Raw genomic sequence first — 15,523 nt, 5'->3', positions numbered from 1 at the left:
TGTCCTCCACAATCTTTCTCTGCTGTGAGAGATTGTGTGGAGGCTGAGAAAGAAGACGAAAACAATCAGCAGATGGGAGAAGTCATTACTGACTTATTAAAGAAGTGGATCTTTAGCCCGTCCTGAAGCAGCCTGGGAAAAAAGAGATTCAAAACCTTTGCAGAGACTCTGCATTAATGACCTCATAATAAAAGAGGACTGGAGGGTTCAAGGTTCTGTTTTCTGTCCCCTATTTCTTGGCACTAAAACTCATTAAAGGAAGACTGGATGAACCTTTCTTTCTGCAATTAACTGTGTGGACATCTGCTCTCCAGCTCTTCAGTTACCCATGCAGTCCCCTTGTCACCTCTGTTCCTTAGTTCATTGGTTCCCTTTTTCCCTCCTTCCAGCCCTCCTGCCACCCACAACTCCTATTCTCCTGTGGTTTTTCTTCAGGAACAAGTTTTGTCAGCTCTTTTTCTGAACCACCTGTCCATCACAATCCTGTTAGGTCCTACACAACATCCGGCAAGATCAGCAACTCTGTACTTATTGTGAAGAACCAAAGGAGTCATGCCTGCAAGCGGGAATAACCAGCAGTATATTTGGATCATAGATTTTTATTAAAGTCAGACAGGCACCATTAATCCTTGCATGGCATCAGTTAGTAAACCTGCCAAGCAATCTATCAGGTAGTGTGGCATATTAAAGAAAGAGAAATGATTAGGTTAAGGTAAAATTGTGTTTGCTTTTATCACAATGGGTTAGTGCAGCTGTCCCCAACCAGGCATCTCCAGATGTGTCAGGACTCCAGGATCTTGAATTCCTAGCCAGCTGGGAATTCATCTGGAGAATACCAGTTTAAGGAGGAATGTTTTAGTGGGAATGGCTTTAACATTACCTTATGGATGCATTTAAGTTGTTTAATGATAACTTGCTTAGATTCATGTCCTTTCCTGCAGGTGTGGACCACATTTTCTTTAAGGTGGAGATCATGTCCAATGAAGACCGGGAGTGGCATGAATCCTTTTCTCTGGTCTTGGGTCCAGATGATCCCATTGAAGCTGTTTTGGGGGACCTCACAACCACAATAGTGACCATTTTGGATCAGGAAGCAGCTGGAAGCCTCATTTTGCCAGCCCCTCCTGTTGTAAGAACATTAACTTGAATGATCACCCGATTCTTATGTGCTTTTATGAGTGACCTAGACTTGACCTTATAGAGTAAACCAGATAGGAACCACAACCAGATGAGCTAATTCTACTTTACTGTAAAGCTACATTGACAGAATCTTGCAAGTATGAAAGTTCTCCCCCCCAGTTTCCTTTACAGCCCGAGAAATTAGGGAGGGTCTCTTCTGAGCCTCTTGCTCCACCCACTATCCTGCTGTGGGCAATGCTGTCTCTTACCTGACCATTCCCTAGGCAGCGTCTCTTCACCCTGTCTCCCAATGTCTTTCTCACATACCATTACATCCAGGCAGTTGCCAGGAGTCAAGATTGACCTGAAAGCATCCATCCATCCATCCATCCCTCCCTCCCTCCCTCCCTCCCTCCCTCCCTCCCTCCCTCTCTCTCTCTCTCTCTCTCTCTCTCTGGTATATGCATGCAGGTGATAAAAAGGGTTTCAGCCAGCAGTTTGTGAGGTGTTGGCATAATTTTTGTTCTGTAAATCAAGAAAATCTCTAGAGCAAGGGAAACCACTAGAGCAGGGAATGGGCTGGTAACTAGGAGTTTGCCCTTATGCTGGGTAGTTTGATTCTATTTGTTTTACATAGAGGTAATTTAGAATTATCCAAATTCATCTGCTCTAAAACCTTAAATCAGGAGCGAGAATATGTGGCTTTCAGATATTATTGAACCATAATTCTCCTGAAGTGCCAGACAGCATGGTTGGAGTGCTGGGAATTGTAGTTCCTCAACATCTGCATAGCCCACCCCACCCCCCTTAAGTGGTGGAGTCTCTCAAGGCTCTGTACTGTCGTTCTTCTGCCTGTACTGATGCAAGCTAAAATGTATGAACTGAATTGTATGAATTACTTTTCTGTGGAAAGCCTGTGGTCCATTCCACATTCTGAAGCATCCATAGAGATATAAAAACAGTATTGTGGAAGTCTGACCTGAAGTGGAAAGAAAGGTTGATTCTTATGTGCCTTTTTAATGGAGTGACCTAAATCTCTGTTGCCTCTGGCTATAACAAAGCCTCTACCAATGTATCCATGCTCAGTCACCACTTTCAGTGAATGGTTGGGTTTGGATGGAGGTTATAGGCCAGATTTAATAATGGACTGTCACTGAGCCCCATTGCCATAATCATCATTTCCTCCATATGCATCTCTTGTCTCTTCAGTAACTGGCGTTCCTTAGTGGGCTGGATTTAGCCTTGGGGTATTAGTTGCTGATCTCCAGACCAGAGGTGGACTTCAAAGTGACCCTAGAGGACTGATTAGTTCTACACTCTAAAGAGAACTAATTAATAGGATTAATGAGCTGATTAAACTGAAAAGCTTATTAGTGTCCTTGACAAAGAATTTCATCCCAAATCTGTTTGGGATTTAGGCATTTCTCAAGCACCTTTTCTGTTTTTCTTTGTGTATCAGTGCCTACCATTCTCCAAGTGGCTTTTTCACCAAGTTTGTCTGAATGATTTCCTACTAAGAAGCTGGCTAAACAAAGAAAGAAACAAAACCTACCCAAAGCCAGAAAAAGAAAACAAATGCTTTAATAGACAATAGGAATGTTCCCATCCAGATTCTGCTGGACTGATACTAATGGGATCTGAACTGGTAGTTCATAGAATCATAGAATTGGAAGTGTACCATACATAGACGTCACCAATTCTACCCCCTTGCTCAGTGCAATATCCCCTAAAGTATCTTTGGCAGATGATCAGGTAACTTCTGTTAGAAGATCACCAGCAAAGAACAAGTCACACTTCTTGTGATAGACTGTTCCACTGGCTGATACTTCATAGCTAGGAAGTTACTCCTCGAGCCTAAATTGACTTACGTGTAGTTTTAACCCATTGGTTCTTGTCCTGCCCTCTAGTGTAATAGAGAATAGATCTATTTACCTCTTGTGTGTGACAATTTTTATATAACTGAAGACTGCCGTAAATTTTCCCTTGGTCATCTCTTCTGTAAGGTAAACATACCCCAGTCCTTTAACTGTTCTTTTTAAGGGTTGGTTTCTGGACTCTTAGCTATTTTAGTAGACCTCCTCTGAACTTTTTCCAGTTTGTCACTGCCCTTTTAAACTATGGTCCCCAGAGCACTCCAAAGACTAGAGTTTTTTTTCTTTTAAAAAAATTAAATATTCAAAGCAGTTTACAACAACATTCAAACAATTCAAAGGGAAGGTTAAAAGAGCTGATAAAAGCATACACGAGTACATTGTATAAAATATGCAAAATAAAATAAACAAAATATACAGCAAAGCAACAACAGAGGGAGTAAAAACAACAATGGACATATAGAAAGAGCACAGCAGGGTTAACAAATTGTTAAAAGATCTGGCATAAATGAAAGTTTATCTGGTACAGAAAAGTCAATGAAGATAGCACTGGGCGTACCTTAGTTGGGATGGCACTCCTAAATCAGGGGACCACCACTGAAAAGGCCTACTGCTGGGGCCATTTGCTGCATTTTAGCATGGGACTGACTAGAGCAGAGTTAAATAAAACAGTCGCTTGCCATGATCTGGCCCCTGTGCTCCTGGTAATGCGTTCCAAGACAGTAGTTACATTGTTGACTTGTGGTTAACTTGTGGTTGGCAAGGACACCCTGATCCCTTTCACAATTACTGCTGCCAAACCAGGACGTCTGCCAAGGATAATATGATTGCTCTTCCCTAGACTGCCAGTCACCTTCACTTCTTCAACCAGTGCCTCCCCAACTGATGAGGATGAGTTTGACAATAGCAGTCCTCCTTGTTCTGATAAAAGAAGTTGTTAGTAAGAGAGAACAGGGATTTGCTGGACCACTGACTCTTGGAAGAATTAGATTCCCAGTGGAGGTCAGGATAATTGAAATCTCTCACTGTCACCATCACACGCCTGTTTGAAAGACCAGTCATGTGGCACAGAAGGGTCTCGTCTGTATCTGCTGACTGATCAGGCACCCTAGGATAAACTTGCTTTCATGTTTTTCTTACCCAACTGCTTTCAACCCAGTTTCCATGCTCTGATTACTGAATTTCTGTGCAAGTATATGTTCTGTTTTCACACAATCCATTATTTAGGAGTCCTTGGGGTTCTCTGAATTGGTTGTTTTCTTGCAAGCATTTCGTTACCCGGCTAGGTAACATCTTCAGTGCTAGAATGGAGTGGGGCTTGCTCTCTGTTTATATACAATAGTTCGCCCTGCCAGTGTTGGTGGGGGTAGTTCGCTCCCCCACTGATTAGGGTATTGTTTACTGCTTGATTGTCTAGTGTTAATCTTGGGGTTAATCTCTGTTTATCTGGGTGATTGCTGGCAAGGAGATATTCTGGTCTTTCCTTTTTATTGTCTCTTTTGAATAGTGTGTAGATGTTGTTTATCTCTATGTGCCTGTTGATGGCTGACTTGAAGAGAAGAAAAAGAGAGAGAGGAAAAGGAACACACCCCCACCAACACTGGCAGGGCATGCCACAGTATATAAACAGAGAGCAAACCCCACTCCATTCTAGCCCTGAAGATGTTACCTAGCCGGGTAGTGGAATGTCAGCAAGAAAACAACCAAGCTCAGAGAACCCCAAGAACTCCACAGTTCAACCCTGAGCTACATATATTCTCTTCTATTGGTAACACTCCATTATCTCCATCCTTCCTTTGGAATAGCTTGCACCTTTTCAGTGCTAAGTGTCAGTCATGAGCTTTGGTGACGCCTATCGCATTATAGTTGCCTTCTTAAGTGAGGATCTCTAGTTCTCCCTATTTATTGCCCATCTCTGTGGATTGGTTTAGAAACATTTGAGAGTTTGAGTGGCACTACCTACTGGCCTTGTTGTAGCAATTTCCTTTGGAACTTTTAATGCCCACCCTGTCCTCCTGCTTCTCCCTTTGTGTTTGGCTTTCTCAACCCCAGTCCTCGGCTGCATAACTGGTTCTGAACTTTTACCACCCTCCCAATGAGATTGGCAAGGCGTCTGCCAAAATTTCCTTCCCAGTATTCATGAAAGTCATGTCACTTCCCTGGAGTCCTTCATGAAGGTAGCATAGACCATTGTTATAGAATCCAAAACCCTTCTCAATGACACTGTTGCTGACTTCCAGGATCCTGGTCTCTCTTCTTGCTCTATGACCCTCAAACTGGAAAGATTGATGAAAAAAATACCTGTGCTTCCAGTTCCTTCACCTTTATTTATTTATTTATTTAATTATTTTCAAATTTAGATACTGCCCATCTCACGAAAAAGTAACTCTGGGAGGTTCACAATAAAACAACAATAAATATTAATTAAAATACAATAAAAACAATATAAAATACAGTCAAAATAGAATAAAACCACACCTTCCTAACAAAATCCTTGTAGACTCTAGCAATTCTTTTAAGGTCTCTTCTGATCAGGAAAGGAATCTTGGAGTCATGGTGGAGATCTCAATGACAATATCAACCCAGTGTGCAGCTGCTGTAAAAAAAAAGAAAAAAAGCAAATTATGTGCCTGGGATCATTAGGAAGGGAAATGAAAATAGAAATGCTAATATGCTTGTACAAATGTATAGTGAGATTACACCCAGAGTATTGTGTATGGTTCTTGTCATTGTATCATAAGAAGGATAAATGTTATAGAGCAAGAAATGGTGCAAAAAATAGTGCAACTATGTCCCCTGTGAAAAAGACTGCAGCAACTGGGGCTTTTAGCTTGAAATGAAGGAAAGTGAGATGAGGCATGATAGAAGCATATAAAATCTTGCATGGCAGAGGTAATGCGGAGAGAGAAAAGTCTTTTTCTCTCACACAGTTAAAACTCAAGGTCCACTGAAACTAAATGCAGGGAGATTCAGGATCAACAAAAGGAAATACTCTTTCACATAATGGCTAATTACAATGTGGAATTCAGCGCTAGTAGTGGTAGTAATGGCAGACAATACGTGTGGCTTTAAAAAGGACTGGATGGACTGAAGGAGGATCAGGCTATCAATAGCTATTAACATTGATGATGGTTTATGCCTCCTGAATCATAGGAAGCATGTCTGGAAAATTGTTTGCTGGGAAGTGACAGTGGTCAAGGACTTCTTGCCCTCCAGTCCAGGCTTGTGAGTGTCCCAAATACACCTGGCTGGCTGTTGCGTTCTCAGGTTCTCAGCATAAAAACTTCTCAGGTTCTCATGCTGTGATGCCTTTATTTAAGCGATGCAACCTTGAATCATCCTAGAAAAGATGATCACGTTTTACATGGAGAAGAAGTAGTGGTAAGACTCTTTTATAGAATTCTAGCTTTCATTCTGTGTCCCTGCAGGTGGTTACGCTGTCGGAGTATGACCACGTTGAAGAGGAAACCAAAACAGGTGCTAAGAAGTCACCATCTCCAGGCTACCCTCTGGTCTGTGTTACCCCTTGCGATTCTCACTTCCCCAAGTACTCCGTTATGAAGGAGCGCTGCAGTGAGGCTGGGATCAACCAGTCGTCCATACAGTTCAGCTGGGAAGTGGCTACCCCCACTGATGGAAATGGAGCCAGATCCCCTTTTGAAACCATTACTGACAATACCCCATTCACCAGCGTCAATCACATGGTATGTCTAGAGAATCGAGCTGAGCCACACCATCAGCAGAATCGGGGTCGGGGGGTGGTGGGTTTTGCTGGGCTGAACCCCTTTAGAATACAGGTGATGGTGATATTCTGCATGTTTAAATGCTGTCTCTTAAATAAATTATGAACTGTATGGCGAACTAGAATGTCAGAGAGTAGCTAAACATTGAGAAATGAAATTCTGCATTCTCCCTGGTAGCAACTTCAACTCATTCCCTTTCTAATCAGTAATCCTAAGGGCACATAATTGAAATAATTGCAAATTCTTTGTCAGTTTTGCTACTCCTCATCACCCTCCAGCACTTGATTTGCCACTTCCTTCCTGGGCTTCTGTTTTCGCCACTTCCCTCTTCTGTTGTTTCCCTTGTGTTGAATTTTATCCTGTAACCTGTCCTGGGCAGGATCTGCCTTTTTGCACACTTCAAATTTTCTATGCCCAATTACAGGGTTATATGAAAAAAATAGCAAGTCTTTCCAGGTCTGCAAGGAGACCATTGTATTAACCAACTTGCTCTTTGTAGAAACACAATTAGTTTACTATCCTCCATAAGTTCCTACTTTATTTATTTATATTGGAATATCCAAACAATGGTCCCATCCCTGAGGGTGGAGGGTCATTTTCCTTATACAGCTGCTGGACCACATATATCTTTAATGCTTTAAGCGTTGTGGGCCTGCAAGGAAGAAGTGGATTCACCTGCCATTTCAGGTGTGCAGTTCCACTGCCAAATCCAAGGGAGCCTGGCAAATTAGTCAGGACCATGTATTATCAAGGCCTCAGATCTTTGGGTCTTACAGCCTCAGCCTCTTCTCGAAAGTCATCCGCAAGAAATCAGGTCATATCTCAGCCATCTCTTTCCTGCAGCCTGTTGCCTGGGGGAGAGAGAATGAAGCATTGGAGAGTAAGAAGAGAAAATGGAAGCCGTCAAAATGGAAAAAGGAAGTGTTTCCATTTAAATATATATTCCTGAGCCCACTGTAAAGCAAGGCTTTAGTTTGATTTAAATAAAACATTGTACTTTCTTTACAGTTCCATCTTATCTGAAGTAAAAAGCTGCTAATGGATGAAGTTTGATTTCTGGTTTTTGGCTGCTTGTGTTATGGGAACAGCGGAACAACTAGGAAGCTAGTGAGGGTGGCTGACTTAGGGTTACAGCTAAACTTGGTTCACTGCCTTTTAACTTAACTATCTACAATAAAGAGCCAAGGTTTATTCTTGACTTACAAAACAGTTATAAATAAGGAAACCTTTGACTAAGGCTTGTGTAAACTTTCATCTAAATAAGGATTTATTTATCTCATAACAGTTCCCAATGGTAAACCAGAGTTTATTCTTGGCTTTTGACATATGAATGACCTTGGTAAGTTTGCTTAAACGTCAGCAAACAGAAAGGCAATATATGATAATCATAACAGGAAACAATCATGAGGGCTATTGCGTGACTCTGGTGTTCAGACCCACTCAGCATTCTTCATCTTCCTCCTTTCTCTCTTCTTTCCTTCCTCCTCCCAGGTGCTGGACAGCATTTATTTCAGCCGGAGATTCCATATTCGCTGTGTGACCAAAGCCGTGGATAAAGTTGGCCATGTGGGCACCCCCCTGCGGAGTAATATAGTCACCATTGGGACGGACAGTGCCATCTGCCATACCCCTGTGGTGGCTGGTACAGCCCGGGGTTTCCAGGCTCAATCTTTCATTGCCACTTTGAAGTATCTGGATGTAAAGCATAAGGAACACCCCAACAGGTAAACAGCCATACGTTGCTGCTGTGCTTGAAAAGTCTGGCTTTTCAATGAAGAGCAAGAGGACTGGTTAATTTAACTCTGTTATCCTGCATGATCGCTCTGCAGTGAGATGGATGGTGACAAATTCAGGAAAAAAAAAATGGATGGATGGATGGATGGATAATGTCTTCTGCCAGTGGCACAGACTAATAGAGTTAAGGGGAGCCTCTGTTTGTGGTTCCTTTAGCATTTTATTCAGACCAAGATCCCTACTTAGATTTTTCTCTAACAAGCCACAATCATAAGCCAAGAATAAACTCTGGTTTACCATTGGGAACTGTTATGAGATAAATAAATCCTTATTTAGATGAAAGTTTACACAAGCCTTAGTCAAAGGTTTCCTTATTTATAACTGTTTTGTAAGTCAAGAATAAACCTTGGCTCTTTATTGTAGATAGTTAAGTTAAAAGGCAGTGAACCAAGTTTAGCTGTAACCCTAAGTCAGCCACCCTCACTAGCTTCCTAGTTGTTCCGCTGTTCCCATAACACAAGCAGCCAAAAACCAGAAGTCAAACTTCATCCATTAGCAGCTTTTTACTTCAGATAAGATGGAATTGTAAAGAAAGTACAAGGTTTTATTTAAATCAAACTAAAGCCTTGCTTTAGAGTCGACTCAGGAATGTTCTCCTGCCAAAGTGATTTTCACAGAAAAATAAAAAGAAAAGAGAGAGAATGAAAACAAGAGGCATAACCAGCTACCATTTAGTAGAAGAGAGACAACACTTCTACATTTTTTCTGCAGATATATAATAATGCAGGAAGGATCAAAATATGAAACGGCAAGTGAATCCATTTCCAGTTGCTTCCTCTTCTTTTTTTTCTTAGCGTTTCCAATCACTCCAATAGTGGAGCAATGCTGATTAAATCTTTTTAGCTAGAGGAGAAAAAAGAGAGGAAAAGGAAAATATTTTGGGCGATAAAATGTGGAAGCTAATGTCAGAAAAAAGATTTGATTAATATGTTACATTAAACACACTTAACCTGTTAGATTTTTTTTTTCAAGGATCATGAAATTGTAAACCTAAAATCCCTTAGATGCTATTTTCAGTCTTCCGTCCCTTGCCTGGTTATGTTGGAGATGACCTCAGGCCCCCCATCTTGTCCCCAGTTCTCTTCCACCTCTCCCAATGTATAAGGGGGAAAAAATCCAATGGAAAGATTTATCTAAATGTGGGATTTCTTTTACCAGCAGCTTGAAGAATATGTGTGTGGTTCCAAATTGTGTAGAAGACCACACAACATGCAGTGATTTGAATGGGACTGAGCCAGATTCGATACAGACTTAAATTCAACTGGCTTATAGATTAGAGCAGTGTTTCTCAACCTTGGCTGGCTGGGGAATTCTGGGAGTTGAAGTCTTAAAGTTGCCAAGGTTGAGAAACACTGGGTTAGAGTCTAATATATATACCATTATATTCTCTTAATATGTGCACTTATCCAACATAACCTTCTAATTTCTGCCTTTCTGTGTTGTTCCAGAATCCACATCTCAGTGCAAATTCCACACCAGGATGGGATGCTCCCCCTGATTTCAACCAGGCCTCTGCACAACCTGCATTTCCTTTTATCAGAATCCATTTACAGGCACCAACATGTCTGTTCCAATATAGTCAGCATCCGAGACCTTAAAGGCATCTCAGGTAAGAAGTTCTTGACTTCTTCAACACAATGTAGGATCCTGGTCTTGCAGAAGCCCCTCACCTTCTTTTAGATTGTAATGTTCAGCTGATCCAGGTCTCTGGGCCATGGCTGGCCCTGGAGAGTACAAGGGAAGAGCTTAGTTTGAAAAAAACAGACTCTCCCACCACCCAAAACAATGCCCAGGTCTGGAGGAGAATGGCATATTCACCCCAGGCTAAAGTGCCTAATAAGTGGACAGCTGACCCCACCTTCTAGGGGTGTCATCAACTTAATGGTTAGGTTATATATACAGAAAAACCTATGTTGGGATAAGAGGGAAAACACTACTTCAATGTAAGTATAGCTAGGGATTATTTAAGATTGCCACAAATATGGACTGAGAATCAGATGAAAGCAATATCATGAGGACATCATAAAAAAGAGGTTGCCATGCATGTTACTGCCAGAGACAGATGCAAATGAAAAAATTGTCTGGGTTGCTTTTTAGCCATCAGATGAACACATTCAAGGACTTCTTGCAACTGGGAATGTGGCCTTTTTAGAACCAAAAACAAATCAGCCTAGGAGGCATAATGGTGGCACCACCAGTTTATGAGAACAAAAGCCCTCTTATCTGTCAGTAGATGCTGTTCTCCATCCATTATCTTATAGCAACAATACCTGGTAGTCATACCTAAATTTCTCAGGTTTTCTTTCTCCCACATTTGTATTTTTTAATCTCAAGTTCTTTTCCATCTTTCTTACGGCGACCTTTGTGGATTTGAGTTAGTTCTCAAAATAACACAACAAAGCAAAACCCAACCACCAAATTCCATGAAAATGTAGCAGCCTAATTGGCATCAACAGAATGGTGTATCTGTTGGTAATTCAACCATAGTTTCAGCTGGGAAACTGAACACCCTAGACCCAGCTAAATCCAAAAATGCTAGGGAATTCCTGGAAGCTTGGCATTCAGACAAATCAGCCATCAATAAACACATAGAGATAAACCACATTTACACACTATTCAAAAGAGACAATAAAAAAAAGTTAAGAAAACAAAAAGACTATAACACAACACCCAGATAAGCAGGGATTAACACCAGACAAACAATCAAGCAGAAAACAGTACCCTAATCAAGGAATCACCAAGGGTGAAACCACACCCCCACCAACATTGGCACGGCAAGCTTCTGTATATAAACAGGGAGAAAACCCCACATTCACTAGCACTGATGATGTTACCTAGCCAGGTAATGAAACATCTGCAAACAAACAACCAAGCTCAGAGAGCACCAAGGACTCCACGGTATATCTATTTGCAGCAGAGACAGGGCCACATTTTAGCTGCCAGTCACATAGCTGTTAAAGATGAGGATCCTATCAGAAAAAAAGATGAGACAAGCCTCTAGAGGCATCACATAGCAGATTCAAAGAAACTTAAAACCTTCTTACTTGGTTGGATATGTCAGTCAGTTTTGCTTTCTCTTTTCTTTAACTTTTCTTTCTATCCCGCTTGCAAAGAAATCAGTACATTTGAGTGCATTCTTATTTTTTTTAAAAAAGTAAATCATGTGGAGTTCTTTATTACCCACCTATAATTGCTAAATTACTGTGAGATAGGCTTCCTAATTGCCTGGAGCTTGGTAGTCCCAGCAATAGACTAAGGGCGATGAAAGATAGACAATGGCAATCCCACGTTTGGTGTCGATCAACACCTGCAACTTTCTGCAAAATTAGATGCTCTAACAATATTCTTTGTGTCCAATAATCAGTTTACACCTGAGTCTGAAGACAACAGCTACTTATTTATTTAACAGAGATCTGTCAAAGTCTGAAATATATTCCAGCAGTACCAGGTTGGATATGGCTAAAGTATTACTGAAAAATTGCTGTGTATTCCCTTGCTTCCAACCCAGAAGCTGGATTTCTAGATGAAGTGACCTATAATAATATCGTTCTGGGCCCTGGATATGACCGGCCATACCAATTTGATCCCAGTGTGAGAGAACCAAAGACCATCCAGTTTTACAAACATTTGAACCTGAAGAGTTGCATTTGGACATTTGACGCATACTATGACATGACAGAGTTAATTGATGTCTGTGGGGGATCAGTCACTGCAGACTTCCAGGTAACGCTTTCTGTATAGGAAACACAGAAGTGACATTGGCTTGGTTCCTAACGTAAATTAAGCTAGAGGGTCATAGAACTCTAGTTGTTTGGCATTTTAGAAATATAAGCAGCTTAGCAAACAATAAAACTGCCTATCATCTTCTTGTCCATGCAGCCATCTCTGTCCCTGAAAAGCCTTCATGAGGGGCTGGTGTCAGCCTTATAACGTAGACCAGACGAATAGACACCATGTAGACCTAAAGCTACTTTAATTAGAACAGCTGTAGTAACAGAATCTTGCAAGTCTGAATTTAGTTCCCTTCCTCCCTCTTTCATCTTCATGTGAAGCGGGGGCTATCTGGGCTGAGGCCTTGTTTATCTGATCATTGCCTTGGCAAAGGATCTTCCCTCTGTCTTTCAAGGCCATCCTCTGTACTCACTACAGCTGGAGATGCCTTCTTTAACTGTGCCAAATGCAGGGCAAGATTCAGGGAGAGAATTGCACAACATTTAGAAATCACTGGACCCATTGACTACACTGTCTCTAGTGAGTAGAACTCCCTCCTGGCTTTAACCAAGGGACTCTGAAAACCTCTTCATGGATTTTCCTAAATGCACAAGAGCTAAAAACTGGGGAGGGAGCTGCAAATGCTGGCCGCCTTCTGTAAATCCATGTGCCCCAGGCCTTCCCTGACTAAGCTCTCATGTTCTCCCAATTAGAAGTCTGTGGATGATCAGGGGCTGCTGTGTGTGTGAAGAATCCCGCATTAAACGAATGGAGGTAGACCTTTCTTGTTCAGGGTGGCATATAGGAGTATGTCAGCAGCCCGCAAGCATGGCTCCAGTTTTAGCCCTTTTGCATTCAGCAGAATGCATGGAAAAGTCTTTTGCGATATTCAAGGAGTGAAGGAACTAAATTTTCCTGAAATATTAATAGCTGTGAAAAACCTCTTCACCTAGCACCTTAATTATGATCATTATCATCATCATCCGCTACCAGGGAAAGATAAGAGGGCCTGGTCATGCATACTTATTATTAATCAGTAATAAAGTAAAGTGATAAGATTTCCATTTTCTTTTATTGGTTCTAAATTTCCTTCTCTGGAACAGGGAAAGAGATAGTTCGGTGCTTCATATGTATGAGAAAGAAAATGTCAAAAGAGCTCTTCCTTCCTTCCTTCCTTCCTTCCTTCCTTCCTTCCTTCCTTCCTTCCTTCCTTCCTTCCTTCCTTCCTTCCTTCCTTCCTTCCTTCCTTCCTCCCTCCCTCCCTCCCTCCCTCCCTCCCTCCCTCCCTCCCTCCCTTGTAGGGGCAGGATAAGAGAATTCCATTTGGTGAGTCACCATTCTTTCTGGACTAAAAAGGAAAAAAGATTTAAAAGATTTAAAAGGATGCTATGGAGTTTGAGGCTGGAGATAATAAATGCTAAATTTCAAAGAAGGAGGCCTTATGGCTGGATGGAAGAGCCTTGCAGGGCAAATTAGTCCCTCTGCTGTACAAAAAGGCAGGACAATATGTAAAAACTGTACAGTACTTATTTTCTTTCTGTGATGATAGGTTCGAGATTCAGCTCAGTCGTTCTTAACAGTCCATGTCCCGCTCTATGTCTCCTACGTTTACGTAACTGCACCCAGAGGATGGGCCTCCCTTGAACATCACACGGAAATGGAGTTTTCCTTCTTCTATGACACCGTTCTCTGGAGAACAGGTAGGCAGCTAGTTATATTTTCTTCATGGCATGGGGTGAAAGGATGAGCTGTAGCTCTCCTGAGATGCTAAGATGCCCTCAGTTTGGCCAAGTGACTTCTTGAGCACCTTGTTGGCTGCCTTTTGCTGGAACTGGCCTCCAACCGAGGGAGCAGGGCAATTTGATGACTAATCCATGATCCCTGTTGAGGAAGCCCAACTGTTGCCGTTCTCTCCTTCAGGTATACAGACAGATAGCGTCCTTTCAGCCAAACTGCAAATAATCAGGATCTACATCCGAGATGATGGTCGGCTGGTCATTGAGTTTAAAACTCATGCCAAGTTCAGAGGTAATAGTCCTTTGTTATTATTAACAAAGGAGGTCAAATTTTCTGCCTTGGAATCCCAGATGTGTATGGATGCTGGTTGGTATTTTTCAATAGTGGAAGGGAAGCATCTATCCTGAAATTGTATCCTGACCCTCACTGATGTTCCAAAAGCTAAATTCTGATTAGCATCAGCTTGGATTAAGTCCTGGAAATAAGAACGTTGGACTGTAGAGTTATGATTCTGAATACAGAAATAATGAAGTCTTCCTGCTGCTGCTGGGCTGAAATTCAGAGATCAAAGGCTCTCAACTTTTTTTTTATTTCCATCTTTTTCTGTTGGTTTGTTTTCCTTGTAATTTCAGGGCTGTGCCCTGAGACTGTTGCACCTCCTCCAGAAGCTTTTAGGCATGGGAAGTTGGTGTAGCATGGCTGAATATCTTGGGCTATGCTAGGTCCCACTTCTCATGGATTTGGAGTAGGTGCAGAATCCACTAGAAAGTAGCTAGTCTAGGGTGCATTCTGAAAATTCTTCTGTCCTTGCAATTAGATTCTGATTGAGTGGAATGTCACAGCATTCCTCATTAAAGTTTAGGGGTAGTGTGTACAGAAGCTGGGAATTACCAGTGCCATACGTGGCAGAAGTGAGTACTTATGCTCATTTGGCGAATCAGAACTAAAATCTAACATCTGGAAGGCACCAGACTGGGGAAAGCTGCTTCAAAGTGCTAACTCCTTTTCTGCTTCACACATACACTGTCAGCCCTTGAAGGCAGACCAGACTAGGAAACCAATGCCATGTAGGTCAGGACTACTTTCATTGTAAAGCTTTAGTAACAGAATATTGCAAGTCTGAATGCAGTTCCTTTCTCCCTCCCTTTATCTTTGTGTGAACTATGGAGGGGCTTGTCTGAGACATTTACTCACATTACATTCTTGGCCTGGGCTCAAGCCACTTTTATCCGACTGTTGCCTTGGTAGCAGCTCTTCCTCCTGTTCTTCAAGGCCATTCCCTCTTCCCTCTACATACAAAGAGAAATATGGACCTTAATACAGTGAACCTGCTTATTCCCATCTGCACAGGGCACTTTGTGATGGAACACCACACTCTGCCAAATGCCAAGTCTTTTATCATGACTCCTGACCACCTGGGAGGGATTGAATTTGACCTACAGCTCTTGTGGAGTGGACAAACTTTTGACTCTCCTTATCAACTCTGGAGAGCAACCAGCTCCTACAGCAGGTATGAAGGAAAGTTGAGTGCATTATTATTGAAGTTGC

The 15,523-nt window shown here is 41.8% G+C and overlaps 1 protein-coding gene across 2 annotated transcripts in view; it reads left to right on the top strand.

Moving 5' to 3' along the window:
* The window catches only part of FRAS1 (Fraser extracellular matrix complex subunit 1), a 312,542-nt gene that overhangs the window by 278,661 nt on the left and 18,358 nt on the right, over window positions 1-15,523 (top strand). For both annotated transcript variants that reach the window (XM_088133146.1, XM_088133147.1), the window contains exons 61-68: window positions 942-1,129; window positions 6,419-6,694; window positions 8,225-8,457; window positions 9,976-10,136; window positions 12,036-12,250; window positions 13,788-13,938; window positions 14,159-14,266; window positions 15,326-15,485. In XM_088133146.1, the coding sequence (XP_087989272.1) occupies window positions 942-1,129; window positions 6,419-6,694; window positions 8,225-8,457; window positions 9,976-10,136; window positions 12,036-12,250; window positions 13,788-13,938; window positions 14,159-14,266; window positions 15,326-15,485 (1,492 nt within the window). The remainder of the gene's footprint in view (window positions 1-941; window positions 1,130-6,418; window positions 6,695-8,224; window positions 8,458-9,975; window positions 10,137-12,035; window positions 12,251-13,787; window positions 13,939-14,158; window positions 14,267-15,325; window positions 15,486-15,523) is intronic.

Source organism: Python bivittatus, unplaced genomic scaffold, assembly GCF_059951505.1.
Source record: "Python bivittatus isolate LINGU-HERP-01145 unplaced genomic scaffold, Pbiv_v1 ctg000070_np1212, whole genome shotgun sequence".
Taxonomy (NCBI): domain Eukaryota; kingdom Metazoa; phylum Chordata; class Lepidosauria; order Squamata; family Pythonidae; genus Python; species Python bivittatus.
The sequence above is the reverse complement of the archived record's forward strand: the minus strand, read 5'-3'. Positions and strand labels throughout refer to the sequence as shown.